Below are 16,749 nucleotides of genomic sequence, written 5' to 3' on the forward strand. Positions count from 1 at the left end.
GGACAGCGGCTGGGACTCGGGGCCCCCCTCTGCCTTCCCCTCCGGCCGCCTGCCCTGCTGCTTCACCACGCGATAGCCCTTCCTGGCCCTGCTGTGGTTCCTTTTGCCGGTGGGCGACACGACGGCCATGATCAACTCATCCTCCCGCAGGGAGATGAAAGGCGATAGACCATCCAAAGGGTAATACTGCTGGCTCTCCTCCTGGGTTTCCAGCATCTCTTGGGTCTCCACAAAGTCCAGCTGATACCCTTCCCGGGGGTTGAACTCCACAGGCTGGAAAGTCCCTTCCTTGCTCTGGTTGCTGGGTGGTGGATTCAGCGTTGTAACCATCAGTAGTAAAAATCCCAGCATCAGAAACAACAAGAGAAACTGCAGCTTACGTGATCCATATCTGCACTTCTTCCTCAAGAACATACTGTTGGTGACAAAATTATACAGATGGTCATGTTAAATATCACTTGAATCTTCCTCAGATTTCAGTCCTCGGGTTGCACAAAAGCCCTGGTTTTCACTATCTGCCAAGAGGATTTTTTTTGCTCCCTTCACATTTCACTGATGCCATTTCATGCTTTCCTCTCTATTTACAGGAAAAAAAAATTATAACATTCCTATTAATATTGTACTTACTGTAGTAAAATGTAGCATGGATCCAGTGAGATAAAGTAGATTCTTTATTATACGGAGTCCCAGCTTAGTTAGGAAAGTGCATGCTTTGCTGATTGAAAGAGTAGCTAAAGCTTTGATTTTTTTTTTCCCTTTTAAAATTCTAAGTTGAAAGAAATCCCATTTCTCATAGTTTCTTTCAAGGGTAGATCCTGCTTCTTCAAAGTTTCCAATTGCTGCCTGGATTGAAGCACTGTATCTCAGAAAGCAGATCTGACAGCTCTCCCCCGTTCAGAGGCTTCAAGTTAACTGTGATCAACAGATGAGAAGTAGTCGGTCCCTGACTTTGTTTCACACATAACTACGGCACTCAGTCAGGAAGCACTTTGCCAGACATAATACAGAGCAATGTGTGCGTCTTTCTCTAGGTCCTAATGCCCTCACTGTGCTTGTCCTATCAAATCAAAACTTTGCAAAAGCTGTAAGAGGTGAAATACAAGAAGCAGAATGTTGTATTAGAAAAGAAGTCAAGGCACACCACAGACTGCTGTACGTTGGAATAGCTGTAATAAGCTGAGAATGCACAGAGCAAGAATCAAGAATTTTATAAAGTGAATAAAAGATGGAGAGCACATGTTTTATTTAAGGTTAGATTTATTCATATGATAATGTGTTAGCTGGACTATATTTCATATCAAATAAATATTTACAGCTGTAGGGATTTTAACATTGACATAAGGGTGCCAAATTATCACCTGGCAAGCTGAAGTTGTCTCCTCATCCATAAATTTGGTATTGCAGGGCAAGCAGCACTTCAAGTTTTCGGTAGTCCAGGAATAACATATATAAAAGCCTGGGCTGGAACAACAGCCACTGACACTGAGAGAAAACAACAACCTCTGTGATTAACAGGAGAGCTCAGTCTCTGAGGTCTGTTTGCTCATACTGCTGGCATGGGTGCTACTGGGCATGGACAGTGGCATTTTTTGCTGCAAGATGAGTGCTTGTCCAATGGGAGGAGGGGTGAGACAATCCACGTGCTTCAGCATCACATGCCTCTTGGTCTGTCAGGCAGAGACCAGGGATGGATGCAACTCAGGTGTTGCCACCCCTTTTGGTGCTGGGGGCATGGGATGTGGTATTTTTCATATCATGCAATATTTGATGAGCAGAAAGCTCCTGCTTCAGGAGGCATGTGATTGCTGGAGAACTTCCACATTCACAGATTTAAGAAAAGCCCTACATTTCTAGACATTATAGCTAAAAGAATAGCCTGAAGACAGGCATGCAGTATACTCTAAAGGAAGCCAAGGATATATTATTTTTTACCTTCTTTGCTATTCCCTCTAAAATGTCCTGTAAGTTCAGACTATGGTTCCTAGTATACAGCTTCCAAAAAATTAAACATGAGAGGACACCTACTTTCTAATTAAAATGCATCACAACTTTCAAAAGCAAGGATGGTACAGAGCACCATAAGATTGCTGGAGGCACGTAGTGTCTCACTTCTATGTGCACTCCTCTAAGCAGCTTATACAGAATGCCTTGAGGGAGTGTGACTGGTCTGCTGTGTCTTGGCACCTTCCCTGCATCAGCTGTTCTTTAAAATATACAGAGCTGCTTTAATCATATCTTGGAAAGAAGGAAGATTGAGCCAGTATTTTGATACTTCACCATTGTATGTATCTCCCTTTTTTAGCTTAAATTCACACAAAAGTTACATCCCAACTCACCTTCAGCCCTGAGAATATTACTTTTTATCCTGCTTTTCATAGGGAAAAAGAAGTATTGATGGTTTCAATTCAATAGGGAAGCAGCTCACATTTGCATTAAAAAAATCAGAGCTCGGAAAGCACTCATTTAAATAACAATGTTTCAGCCATAGAAAGACAAAATGAAATGGAAATGAAGAGACCTGTCCAAGATGTTCTCCAAAAAGCTGGCCCAGTGACTTCAAAAGGTTCAGTTCCACAAAGTCCCATTATCAGGCATATGGAATAAAATAAAATTAAATTAAAAGGAGAAACTTAAGAGTGGGTGGAATAAATGGGAGAAAGCATTACTTTCTGCTTTCCTTTTTTAACTTTTCTGGGCTACCTGAGTATTTTGATTTAATTTAATTAATATTCTTTCCCTGGCTAAGATATTTTAACAAGATGCTGTAACAAGTCTGATCAAGATAATTCCAGCCTGCAGTAGAAATCACTGTATAAATTCTGTCCCAGTATGTTCTGTATTGCTGAGGAAATCCACCTCATCTGAATTTCAGCTACAGATGAAAAGACACCCAATTAACAAATTTACAGCAATCCTAGACACTTTTGGGACAGAGCTGATAGGTAATATTATCACTGAAACATGCATATGGAATCCAGCCTTTTAATATATCCTGACCATTTTAACAAAGAAGAAATGGACAATTGCAGAAGATGTTTGTTCAGTCTAATCAATTAAGTGTGCAAGTATGAAACACTGGGTGGCACACTTCCAGCAGCCTCTGTTCCCTCTTCTGCACAACGAGCCTTCCTGAACCATTTCCCATCAAACAGTCTGTTTTTCAATCTTATCTCTTAAAACAGTGGTTTTCCACTGCCATCATATGAAAGAGATATATTGTCTTTCCAATGGATAAGCCTCCCTTTAGTATCTGACAGGACATGTCTTGTTTCCTTCAATGCATTTGAAGAACAGCATCACTGTTATGATCTCCCCACATGGAAGTCAAGAATCCAACATCCATCATATTTTTCTTTATACTTCTGGTTACTCAGACATGCTACAAAGTAGGCCCTTCACTGTGACACAGAATGGGTTGCTCCTCCTGCCTAGTTGTTGTTGATTCCTTTTCCTAGGATGCTTTCCTGTGCATCCTTTGATGGAAGGGGAAGGAGCACTGCATGGCCTAGGCTCTACTGTCAGACCCAGAGCCATTGCCTTCATCCTGAGGTCCAATCTTTTAGGTGCTGCAATGTGCAGGTAGCCCACAAGCAGGCTGCCCACAAAAGGTATTGCTGTCCTTGGGCTGCTGTCCTACAGCAAACCGTAGAGCTCCTCAGTCCGTGGAAAAGGAACATGTTACAGCTTGTGCCAAATACACCAGCAATTGCTCACAAAAAGAGCCAGTTTTCAGTGTCAGTATTGGCCAGTGCCAATATTATGTTGACTTTCCTGCTGGTCAACCTGTGCAAGAGCTGAAAGGCTTGTACTCCTACCTGGCCTGCTCAGGTAGACCCAGTGGTAGAATACCCAGTGGTATAAATACCTTCAGCAAATGCAAAGTCAGTTATTGATTTCCCTAAGAAAATATTCACCATCCTTCACTATTGCAAATATTGCTCATTAATTGCCAAGAGCTGGAACATGAAATCAAATCTAGGTCTCATTAATTCAAAAGGCATTAGGAAACACAGTTGCCTTATTGCAGAGCAACAAACCTTTCAGTCACTGTTCTGTAGCTGTTTGTACTTACCCTTCCCTCCCCACTTCATTTTGGCTCGCATTTTTGTCCAAACCATTCTGCATCACATACTTGTTCAATATTATGTGACATGTTATGTTATCCGTACGTGAAGAAACACCACATACTTTCAGTGTGCAGAGCCCATGTTTAACTGCCAGGAAAATAACAAAGCAAGAACAAACCCAGGGCTGGATGGAAGAAAGAGCATGTGGACAGGTTGTTACTGACTCTTTAATAAACATCTTGGATTGATTTACACTCCTATGCCAAAAGCAGATGTGTCGCTTCCATTTAAAGACTCAACACATAGCAGCACTCATGGTTTCATAGCTGCACGTATTGTATGCAACAGCTCTTTGTGCTTGTAACAATGGCTTTATTTGCACAGATGTGAAGAAAGTCAGTGCATAAAATGAGACCATTTACATTGTGCACAGGATTTGTGGTGTTTTTGTAACTAAGAAACTTCCCCATTCTTCCAAGAATATAATAAGGAATAGGTATTTTTAGATCAGAAGAAGATATCATTTATTTGCAGGTATTGTAGACAGTTTGTGTGCATGGCATTATAGCAAATATTGCTCATTCAATGGTATTTTCTAATAGCAAGTTAATAATAAGTTAGAACAAGTTCTGTGGAACTTGCTTTTGAAGGCTATAAAAGCTTGATAAAATCTGTTGATCACTGGCAGAGAATTTGGCACTTGAATCGTGATTTATAAGATATTTGCCAATCTGTCAGTGAAGGAAATGCATCTGAAATTTCATTTTAAAAGCTTTCTACTCATAAATCATGTCCCATGTAAAATGGAGCATGGAAGCCATGGACCCTTGCACTGCTTTTCAAAAGCAGTTCTGTGGGCATGAAGGTCAGGCACACAGGATGGGAAGTAAAGGGAATATATATCACAGGAGGGACAGCTTCTGGATTTACTGCACCCCAGCCTCTGACTAACTCAGAAATGGTAGCTCTCAGGACATTGTGTACCATGCCTAAAACCTAGCCTCTAACACAGCCCTACATAGCTACCAGCTATCTGTGAGGGATGAGAACTGTTGATCATCATTAACCCCCCTAGAAAAGATACATCTGAAGTGCTGTGGGCAATACACAGACCATCACCACCTCCTGCCTCTTAATCAACCACTATTAATATCCTCAGGCTGGAGAGGGTTCTGGATACCTTTAATTCCCAGATTACCCCTCAGGTAATCTGAATCCAGTTTTGAACTGGTTGTGACTATTTTAGTGACAACATCCTTCACTAGAATATCATCCTGCATTGACCATAAAATGCATCTAACAGCATCTAACCCACCATTAGGGATAGTGGGACTAAATAGTTGGCTCCAAATTGCAGGTGGAAATGGAAGTAAGGTGGTTTACTCTTTCAGAGTGGCTGACCTGGCCTCCTTGGCTTTAAAAAATTAAACAAATGACGTAAGGGAAATTGATCCTTCATGTAGTATTAACACCAGTGGTGTTACATCAAAGATAAATTCAGCCCTATGGATGGAAGGTCATAAGAAGGAATCCTCCATGATGGGTACCCACTGGGGATCTCTACCTGCAGTTTCATTTATGGTTGGAATTTACTTTCATAGAACAGGCCATGAAACCATTTTCAAATAGAAATCTCAAAAAACCTGAGTGATGCTAAAGGTACCCACAGCAAAGCCTTTTTTCTGCACCAAGGACTCTAGCTGGTGGGCAGCTATAACTTCATATTAAATGAAGTTTTTACTCCATTTCTTTCTGCACATACAGGTGGTACATAAACAGCATGTGTCTCTCAGAGACTCTAAATGCAGACAGCATTTAAAAGTCACAATATTCATATGGAAATCCTGTCCCCATAATAAGTATTTTTAGTTAAAATGGTGTTTAGTGAGGAGAAAAAGCTTTAAATGGTTCTGGCATTTCTTCACACATTTAAGTGCTTAGTGACATGTGGTTGCCCACAGATTGCTCCTGTTTCAAGGCAATGGTCACCCACATCACCTAAACTGAAAATTACCTTTTTTTATTCCTCCTAAATAGTTACATATTTATGTGTAGCTGGTATAATACATAGTTGTTCTTCAGTTAGCTGCTGAGTATTGCAGGTTGGATTCATCAGGGAAGTTGGCACAGAGTATTATGAGAGGAAGACAACATTTAATGAGAGTGTGAGGAGTGAATGATGTCACTCTTGCTGGGGGGTGGTTCAGAGTTGAGTAAAGCGTGAGTTAAGTCACTGCAGGTGTGCAGCTTAATGACCTGCAATTGAGTAGCAAGTGTGCATGAACTGAGAGCACAGAGGGCATGTTTGGGAATGTTATTACCATGGAGGAGCTGAAGTAAGTGGATGGATGGATGTGTGGATGGATGGATGGATGGATGTGTGAGGTAAGGCTACAGTGGATATTATTTTTTGTGCTTTCATTTTTAATATGAGGAAAACACAGAGCAAATGAAAGTAAGCTATGTTAATATTACAGGTGTGTGAGTGGGACCTATGACTTCTCTCTATATTTCCCAAACAAGATTTACATTCTTTAACAGTTTGGGAGAGGAAAGTGGAAAATACTCATTTTTGCAAACCTGTTTCTTTTATTAGTTCTTTTTGTTTCTAAAGTACCAATTTAAAAAACACATTACAAGAGTTAACACAGAAGTTATGATGCAGTTCAACTGTGTGTATGTCAAAGTTTACTTTCAAGAGGAAAGGCCTAGACTCCTTCTATCCCCCCATCTCTGCCCTGTTGAGGTGCAGCTCATGGTGGGATGGATATCCTGTAAAATATGGAACCATATATACTGATCTCGAAAAAGGTTTGTTCAGGAAGCCAAAACAAACCCTATGCTTTTCTTTAAATTTGTTTAAGATCATCAATATTCACATACAGGAAACATTAAATTTAAAGTAATATCAAAAATGAAGCTGGGCTTCATGCCTAAGATATTCTAAATAAACCAGTTTTAGCTCAGAGATGAGCACTGTCACTGGTATCTGTGGGAGCTGTGTGTGGGCTATGCATTTAAAAGCAGGATTGAATTTAGGGCAAAAGATGGAAAGGAAATACCTGTGTATGTATGTGTACAGAACTTCAGTCTGCATATATGCTATGCATGTGTATGTGTACATATAACAATATAAATATAGAAAATAAAATCAACCCCATCTGTTCTCATACATTTCCATGTGTTTTATCCTACAGTCCTGTCCTAGGCGCTGTGATTGGTTTGTGGCAGGGTTACTAAACATAGGAGTAAACTAACTGTTGAAGATACTTCCTTTCTTACCTTTTTTTTCTTTTTTTGCAATAGATAAAACCTCCTATTTTCATTCCTTTAGCAGTACAGAACTGAATTCTGTACAGCTGAATTAAGTATATGACTTTAATATGTTAATATACTTTTAAAACTTGCCACCTATATACGTTTCTGGTTAACAGTGACACTCTGGGAAGGTGCTCAGTAATGCCTGGAACTTAGAGAATCTTGTTTCCATTTTGTGACCATCACTGTGGATCTGGGTTTTTTTTGGATCAGCTATTTTCTTGTCTTAAAATGGGATACCCAAAGACCTCAATTAAGGAAATCTGCCAAGGGACATGAGACCCCTTTGTTTACTGTCTCATGAAAATATCTTCACATTGGCAAGCCATTAAAAAGAATAAGAGGGTGGAAGGAAGAGGCGAGACAGCTGAGATATCTGGTAATTTACTGCATTCCCTGTGCAAGTCTGTGTTTCCAAAGGAACCGCTTTGGTGGAAAGGAAAGGAAAGGAGTGTCATTTCCAAACATTGCCTTGGCAGGAGGTGAGGCACAGAGCTACAAGAGACACTCACTACAAGAAAAGTCTCCGCCTGCCTTTAGTTTGTAAGAGTTTTCTGTGTGATTTTCTGAGCTTTCTTCTTGACAGAAACTTAGGCAAGAACAGGGATTTTGGAAGCCGAGTTATGAGAATTAGGATTGTCATAGCAAGAGGTTTAATCTCTAAAACTTCTACTTCTTAGCAGCCTAGAAAAGGGGCAGAGGTGATGGAAGATAGAGGTTGTGGTCACTTCTGACTGCCAAATAAGAGGTAATAGGAGCAGTCATAAACAGTTTTATTACTCTGATCACAAGCAGTCAGTTTGTTAATAGTCATCAGTTAATATTTTGAAAGATATATCTGCAAAAATATCAACCAGGTTGCAAAGGTAATCGAGGCAGTAATTTATGACTGTCAAGTGCTGCCATTCACCAGGCTCTGGACATGCTTTGCGCTGCACAAGAACACAAACTGAGATATGTAACTGATTATTCCAGTTTCTTTTTTATATGTTTGTGACTGAAGTAAAAGTTTATTTTTATTCTCTTACTTAATTACTGCATGCGGTCCTAGATAACTGTGATTTTTCCATGAATCCTTTCTTCTTCATGTTGGGTCTTGATCTGTGGTTTCATTTTGTTTTGGCTTTTTAAAAAATTATTATTATTACTGGTTTGGGTTTTTTTTTCTGTTTAGGGAAAAGGCTCTCTAGGCATAGGTGGAATACTTGGTTTGTGAAGGTGGTTAGCATATGCAGTCTGAGAAGCCATCTGGGAGGTTAAGGCTCACAGAAATTGAAACAAATAATAGAGCTGTTAAATGAGGAGAAAATTAGGTAGGCTTACAATTAGTAATTTGAACAAAGTCTTTGTCTAAGATTCTCAGAAATCACACTCCTGCCATCTATACAGTGAGACACTGAAAATGTGAAGCAGGCAATTTTGGTAGAAAGAGTCCTACTTTTAAAGGTATACCTGGGGATAGCATCCTTTTCTGAAAACCCTTGTGAATGTAGATTTATGTTATGGTAGGTGAAATAGGAACCTGGACTGTTCTTTTGCTAGCACCAACATTTTTGTCATCAGTCTCAAAAGAATAAGCCCATGTGAGTTTTGGGACACTGTTTTGGGAAACAGTGATTCAGAGATTCTGCACCAAAGGGAAAAGAGAAGGAAGAAATTTTTCAGTAGATGTTAAAAAATGATCCTGCAGGTTTCTCAGGACTTTTCCTGTGTAAAGGAAAGGCAACATGTAGGGCAAGAGATCATCACTAGAATCATCATGGGAGACTTAATTGGGGTTAAAGATGGTGAGAATTTGGCACTGCCATATCTGAACCCAAACCCACCAGTTCTCCTGGCCTAGACAAGAGTCAAGACCAGCATCTGGCTATGAACCTGGTCTGCTGGATCACTTTGATCTATTAAGACTCTCTATCACTTCTACCTTACAGGAAACCTGCATCCCCACCCAGCTTTTTGGTTACAGAAAGGCTGATCTATAGTCCTGAAGCAAAGAAGCTGTACACCAAAAGCTGGAAAAGTGGCTTACATTTTAAGAGGAATCCTCCAAACCAGAAGGTAAAGTGAGTGTGTGTGTGTGTTCAGGGGGTGCTGTTCTGGAAACCATCACTCAGCAGGTATATAAGCAAAAATAACAAGTCTTTATAGTGGTTTTAATAAAGTGCACTTTATAGCACCTTTCATCTTCAAAGAATGAAATAAATTTATTGTTGGTATAAACCCGTGGGGACCAATGAAGATGAAGAAGGGAGTGCAGTTACCCCTTTACTAATCAGGGTCATGATTCCACAGGAATATTATTTTGTACTATGTCAGTCACTATTACAAAATCTGGGAGGCTGTGGTGTGAATTTAGCTGCAAAAGGCAGACTGAATCTTGTGACTGCAGACTTAATGGCCATCATTAAGTATAATATATATGCATAGCTGCAGTACACTTTTCCAAGATTCTGGAAAGATCAGCTGAGTAACTGACTACAAGAGTGTAAAATTTATACCTCATCTCACTAATGACTACTTTTATTCCTACTGCATGCAGTATGACATTCTGTAGATCATATTACACATAAAACTGCACCTCATTCTCTTTCTGACCCTCTTGCACAGCATCATTTTCAGTGCATTCCTTGACAGTATGGAAGCTGTCAAAGTTCAAATTAAGGAAGTGAAACACTGGACATAATACAGGAATCCAAAAAGAAGCAATGCACTTATGCCTGTTAGTAAAGCAAAGGCCTTTGGAAATGAGAATACAAACAATATGACATTTCAGCGGGGCATAGAGAACATTTCTTCCATGTTGCCTTAGTCATTTTATGGTGTGGAAAAGGCACAAGGCCAATATATGAGGCTAGGTCTCTGTTTTCCCCTTGGCTCTACATACTGAGAGTGCAAGCTAATGTATTTTGCTTGGCTCCTGCAAAGAAGTTCAAGGATCCTCTCTTTATCTGAGCAAGCTTTGGCAAAATCTGCTTGCATTTTGCTTTTATAGCGGGAACTTAACACAGAATTCAGATTACTAATGGCTGGCAAACTAATATGCTGGAATGTCTCAGATATGACTAATCTATCTTTCACCTCTGATGTTTTATTAAGGGGGAAGGGGGAAAAAGCCATCAGAAATACTAGCAAAGGAAAGAATAAACTTTACATTAGGTAGTGGCTTACAATACACAACCCCAAAACCTAACAAGGTGGGTGTGAAACTGCCTCACTGCTACCAGTATTTTAATAGATCGTGGATGGGATTCTTTAAGCAAGGTCTCATTTAATTTGACTTGTATGAATTCTTGGTGGAAGAGCTATTGTTCCATGAAAAAGTAGGTGGTTATTGTGAAACTTCTTGCAGATATTTCACAAAGTTTAATCTTACTTATAGAATTATGCAGGAAGGGCAGATTCCAGATTTATCTTTGAGATTACCTTCTTAGAGCTTGATTTTAAAAATGAATGGGTGGACATTGTCTAACATGAAAAAAATTATATACCTTCATATAAGTAACACTTTCTGTATATGTCTTAAATACTTAAAATGCTTTGTTCTCTTCTGGTAATGTAATGTACCAAGTTTTTTGTTGTGTGGTATTTTGTCTCTGCACTCATTTAGGCTCTTTGGTTTCTGTGAAATGATCATCTGTTCTTGGTGTATAAACATTGCAAGGAGCAGTAACCAGGAAACGCATATTGGTATTAATGGTAACTGCAGAGTAAGCGACCAGGAATTCCTTTGGAAGTTGCACAGACTGCTCTGTTACTTGTTACTCTGTAAACGGTACTAGAGCATATGCCTTGTGCTATGCTCTGTATATGGAGGAAGGTAGAGAGAATTAGCAAACTCCTTGAAAGTTGCTTCAGAAAGATCTAGTGAATGGTGCCAGTGCCCTGGAAACCGCACAAAAGTGGGATATGAGGAGATACGGACTCCTCCCTACTCCTCCCATTTAGCCTTTGCTGGTGGATCACTTACTTGTGCATTTCCTACATTTCTGTCTGTTTAGATTTCTGCCTTCTCCAGACAGAACCTGTGTTATGTCAAATGTTCATGCAGCAACCCTGCAATGCCAATCTTACCTTAACAGTAGTTGTGTAAGGGCTGGAGTTACTGTGGACAGCAAATTGAGGAGACACATTCTGGGATAGGTGCTTCCAGCTTGGATCAGGATATCATACCTTGAGTCCCCAGTTAGAGTTGTGTAGCATAAGACATAGTAATAGCCAGAATGAGGCTCTTTTGCAAAACTGTGCGAGAAAGTGACTTAATAGCCAGATGTAGATGGAACTGACTGATGTAAACTTCCTTTAGCTGGGAATTTCCTTCCCCAGAAGGAAAATTTACTCATTGAATGGGTTTGCAGAGATGTTTTCTACAAAGAAGCTCAAAATGGCTAGCATGTCTCAACATAGTAGGGGTTTGTTTACTATCCTCCATTGGTTCTTCCAAATGTGGGGTAACTATCCAGGACTTTCAGAGTGCTGCAGAAAGAGCTTGTGATATGCTTTTACAGGTCAGTGTGGCTGTTAACTACTACAAAATATAAACTATTACTTGTTCTCCTGCAATATGTAATAATTTCCTTGCTGTTCACTGTAAATTTTTAAGCTTTTACATGGATAAAAGTGATGTTCACAAGGAGTTTAAATCCTTCAAACTTGCTGATAAACTTGTTCGCCTCTTAAAACAGTACAGTCTATACAGTTGCTTTAATGTTTCCTTCTAGCTGTACAGTACTAGATAATGTATGATGAAATCACATAATTTATACAGAGATGTTAATAAAAAATCCTAGGTCTATAATATTACAAGCATAATTCCTGCAAATGATCAGAGGACTGTGCAGTTTGTTCCTCTTCCATGCAGATGGTAATCACTACCATGAGACTCTGTCATCTCTTCTATTTCCTGACATACTAATAAAAAAGCGTGCTAAAATGTACTGTCCATCCCATGCTGTCTTCTGTTTCCACTGAGATTAAAGCAAATTCACAGATTCCCAGGCTACCTCAGCTGCTCCACTCCTGTGGCATGGTGTAGAGTGGTGAGTAACCTGTGTACATGAGGATCTTGCCATTGCCTCCCAATACTCAATGCTTTCTATGGAAAAAAACGCCTGTCATGGCTAAGAGGGCAGCCCTCAAATGAGAAGGGCATCGATGAGTGTTAATAAATAATGCTGGATACTTTGTATTTCTCAATGCAAGGGCTGTCTGTAAGTCATAGAGGCAGCTATTCATAGACTGAGGAATTGCAGTCCAGGCTGGCAGAGGTTTGCGCCCATGTTGAACCTGTGGCAGTGGAAATATGAGATGCATGTGCTATTGCTAAATCTCTGCTTCATGCCAAGGAAGGACTGAGGCTGAAGAATGAGTTATAAACAAAGGAAAAAGCAGCAGTAAACTTATTTGAACCTGTTGCCTCAGTTGATGTGAGGGGTGTGTTTAGTGACAGGGTGCCAGGCCACATGTCTGAGGCCTACAGTTGTGGTAAACAGAAAATAGTGTTTGTTTTTGTGGTGACAACCCTTTAGGCTCAGAGAGGGAGATTTGTGATTATGCTTGGAATTGGGTAATATGTAAAGTGAGGGGCAAACAGGTTGAATCCTATTGAGGACTGTTGCTCCCAATGCTCAATCACCCATTACTCTTAGTATCCATAGCTGCTCTATCCATGCAGGTGCTGGGTAGCAGTGTGGCAACCTAGGCAGCAGCTGGTGTGAAACATCAGCCTGTATGTGCCAGTGGTGCTGGCTTTTCAGTTTGACAGCTGAAGAGATGATTCCTGTCTGTCCCATGATGGGGCATGGCTGGTTGTAGTTGAAATCTTGAAAGCTAAAGAGTCAAGTGTTGCCTGCACAGCTGAACATCCCCAGTCTTGTGCAGAGCCAGTTTTCCCTCTTCTTCATGGCTTGCTAAATATGGAAAAGGGGTGTTGAAACTGGTGGGATGGCCTCTCCTAGTGCTGTTGAAGGTGTGGCTTGGTGTGCTAGGCAGCAACAGTGTTTGGTTTGGTATTTTTTTTCCTCTGACCCAGCAGTCACCAGGCTTGTTGTGTTCAAAGCATGAATGCTTGTAGCAGTGTGGAGGGAGGGTGGTCTGCAAAGGGTGGCTTCTCTGAAACCTGGATGGAGCTGTGTTACTGTCAGATGAGGATGAATGCTAATGTGCAGGTCAGAGGTGGTGAGATGGCAATTTGGTGCTTCCCTTCTGGTGCCAAAGGGTTTCTGCTGTGGGTATAGTGCACACATTTTGGGCGCTTGATGTGTGTCCACATGTCTACAGACAGGTGTTTACTACCAGCAGTGCTGATGGAGAGTCCTGGGCCCAGAGCTTCTTTCGATGTAGGTTTAACAACCTTTTGTATATTTCTGCCCAAACAAGTCATGTTGCAACAATAGCAAATTTTGTATGAGTAAGAGTTATTATCTTCCAAGTTGTTAATGTATTAATTTCATGTGGTCAGTTTAGTCAAATGTGTTCTGAAGTTTTCCTGCTTGGCAAAGACTTGTCAAAGTGGCAGCTCCTGGGTTTGCTATTTCTCTGGAGAAAAGAGCAAAGACTCAGAAAAACACAACTAAACTGTACCCAGTCTACAAAGCTAATGAGAAGTTCAGATTTATTCAGGCAAATTCGCTTTGAAATGGTGCTTACTACAAGCAGTGCAACTGTGTCACTCACTAATTCTAAAAAGATAAAAGAGTGGTGAGGAAAACTGTTTTGAAGCTTTCCTCTAGAAATGAGCAACTAGCTACAGGAATGTATGTTTTATGGTATATATTCTGTTTGCACAGAGATGTAGGGCTTCTAAAGTTAATCTAATGGCAAATTAAGTAAAAAATAAAATTATAATGGTGAAGAAAAATATTTTCCTGCAACAGGGATTTCTTCTTTTAGGGAACTTTTCCTGGAAATCCTTGTTGCAAACAAATACTATCTATCAACTTGTTCCCCATTTGTGTTTGTTAAGGATTCAGTCTGCATCTCACCTAGTTTTGTGTCTGGAAGTCTTTCCATTGTTTTCAGTTGATGTGAAATTGGGTTTCCAACTGGAAACTCCAAGATTCCAGCCAAATCATGTTCTGTATATCACCTTGGATGGGTCTGCTCTTATGTCAGGCAAAATATACCTTCATTTCTTCTGCCAAGCTCATCTCAGTGTTACACTGGGGCATGTTTTTTTTTTTTTTGTTTTTGTTTTGTTTTGGCTTTTTCATTTATTTTTGTTTTGTTTGGTTTTATGATTGTTTGTTTTTTCTGAAATATAAATCTCTATTGCCCTGATGCTTTCCCTAAGGCAGGAGACCACTGGCATGTCTCCAAGTTGCTTTTTGACTGCTCTGCAAATGAATTTATCCTAACAACAAAGCAAATGATTTCTTCTATCCTACTCTATTTACTGTTGTACAGAGTTTGTCAGAAATTAATACTGCAAAATGTCCCTGTGTGCTTTGCCATGTGGATATGGACAGGGATAATTGTCTCCCATCACTTGCTGCTCAGTGGGGCTCTCCCTCGAGGCAGAGCAAGGGCTCTTGTACAGCTTGAAAATTCCTCCTGTGCTGGGGCTACACCCTATATCACAGTCCCAGATAATAAATGCTGCCCAACAGGAGATCAGTTCCCACCAGGTGAACTTCTTCTTAAGACTGAAAATGTACTTACATGGTGCTTCTTGAAACAAACATGTAAATGATAGTAATGTAACATCCACATTGATGTGATGCTGAATTCCAGACATGTAAGAACAACCTAAGGGCCTGTTACACTCAGCCTCTGGGGTATGCTCTGCTATTTCTTGTATGGCCTTCTGGTCCCCCTAGGAACATTTGCCATCTTGCTGCTGGATCAAGTCAGTCCATTTGTGCCCTGCCATGCCAGAGCGGATAGCTGACATGGCCTGGTGCCTTATTGCCCATCTTGTAGAATGAATGGCCTTGTACCTGATTATCTCACACTTTTTCTGGAACAAGAATTTTTTCCATGCATCAAGTTCAGTTGCAGTGGGATTTTAGTGCTATCTATATCTTGTGAAAAAACAGGTATTTGAGTCTTGTGAGTCATGTGCACAAAAATCATTCCCAGGACGCTGAGAGCTCTCACTGAGAGCTCTTGGGGTTCCGAGTCAGATGCAGGGTTTCATCTTGCCTGTTTGCAGCTCTCTAAATCTCACCAACTCAAACATAAATTTGTAACAGTGCAGATACTCTTGCTTTCAGCCTTCTAGCAAACAGTTGCATCAGGCAACCATCCATTCTCCTCTGGTGTCTTTTAAATTAAGACTGTTAAATATGGATCACAGTCTCATTCTATAGCTTTCACAGTAGGTGTTTTATTTTAACACTACTTTTCTCCAAGTCTTTAATTGAGGCTAATGGGAATTGCTTGTTACATATCTACATTTATTGCAAATTATTTAGACCCACACTTGCTAAGCTGTAACCTGCTGTTAGACATAGTTGTGACATTTCCAATGAAAATGATATTTAGGCTCAATACTACAGTGTGGTCACTTTATTAATGTTTTGCACAAAAGCACAAGACAAGTACATTTTTTTTCTCTCCTAGTACAAAAAAATCTTTGCTCATGTTGCCTTGGAATCAAAGATGAGCTTGCTCACTGAACAGCGCTCTGTGTTTTTGGAAGAAGTCTTGCTAGATTCCCTCTGTGTCTCTTTAAGTCCAAAATTAGTCTGTTCTCATGGTCTGGGCTCTAGCTGACTAACTCTGTAATGAGGGAGTGGGTGCAGGACATCAACTAGTTCTAACAGAACAATTTTTTACACTTATTTTGCTAGTGCCTCACCTAAACGTAGGGACATCCGTGCTGTTTCTACTTTTTAGATGAAGCAATCTGCCTCATTTCTAACCTCATTTAAGAGATATAATTGCTCTTTGGACATAGATTTCTTTGCCTGGCTTCAGGAGAGGAACTGATAAAAATCAAATCTGTCTCCTCTGCACTTCTGTATGTCATGCCAGGGAGCTTTCTAGCTTAGTTTCAAGCCAGAGGGCCTGAAGATCCACTGCCAAGTATGTAGCGAAGGAGGATTACAAAGATGACTGTAGTTCAGGTTAAAGTCTTTAGGTTCTGTTCTCTGTATGTTCAAGACAAATATTCTGTACAAATGTATCGTTTGAGCAACCACCATCTATCATCTCACGAGGCTGCAGGTCACAACCGTGGGGACCTAATTTGTTGTCTTTTGTTTTTCTGTGGAAGAGGCCATCCTTGCAATCCACTCAAGGTGTCATCTCAGCAGCTGCAGTCTCTTCTCATATGGCTGTAGAGGGTGGCTTTCTCTAGCAAAAGGTGCTGTGCTTAAGCAAACCATCGTCTCTACCATTATTTATGAAAATCTTTCACTCAGGA

At 40.3% G+C, this 16,749-nt stretch overlaps 1 protein-coding gene across 1 annotated transcript in view; it reads right to left on the bottom strand.

Moving 5' to 3' along the window:
- The window catches only part of GALNT15 (polypeptide N-acetylgalactosaminyltransferase 15), a 27,905-nt gene extending 27,074 nt beyond the window's left edge, over positions 1 to 831 (bottom strand). Inside the window, exons 1-2 of the mRNA XM_031057646.1 lie at positions 628 to 831; positions 5 to 415 (exon numbers count right to left, since the gene is read on the bottom strand). Of these exons, the coding sequence (XP_030913506.1) occupies positions 5 to 414 (410 nt within the window). The 5' untranslated portion in view covers position 415; positions 628 to 831. The remainder of the gene's footprint in view (positions 1 to 4; positions 416 to 627) is intronic.
- Positions 832 to 16,749: the final 15,918 nt, after the last annotated feature.

Source organism: Geospiza fortis, unplaced genomic scaffold (genome assembly GCF_000277835.1).
Source record: "Geospiza fortis unplaced genomic scaffold, GeoFor_1.0 scaffold95, whole genome shotgun sequence".
In the NCBI taxonomy this organism is placed as follows: domain Eukaryota; kingdom Metazoa; phylum Chordata; class Aves; order Passeriformes; family Thraupidae; genus Geospiza; species Geospiza fortis.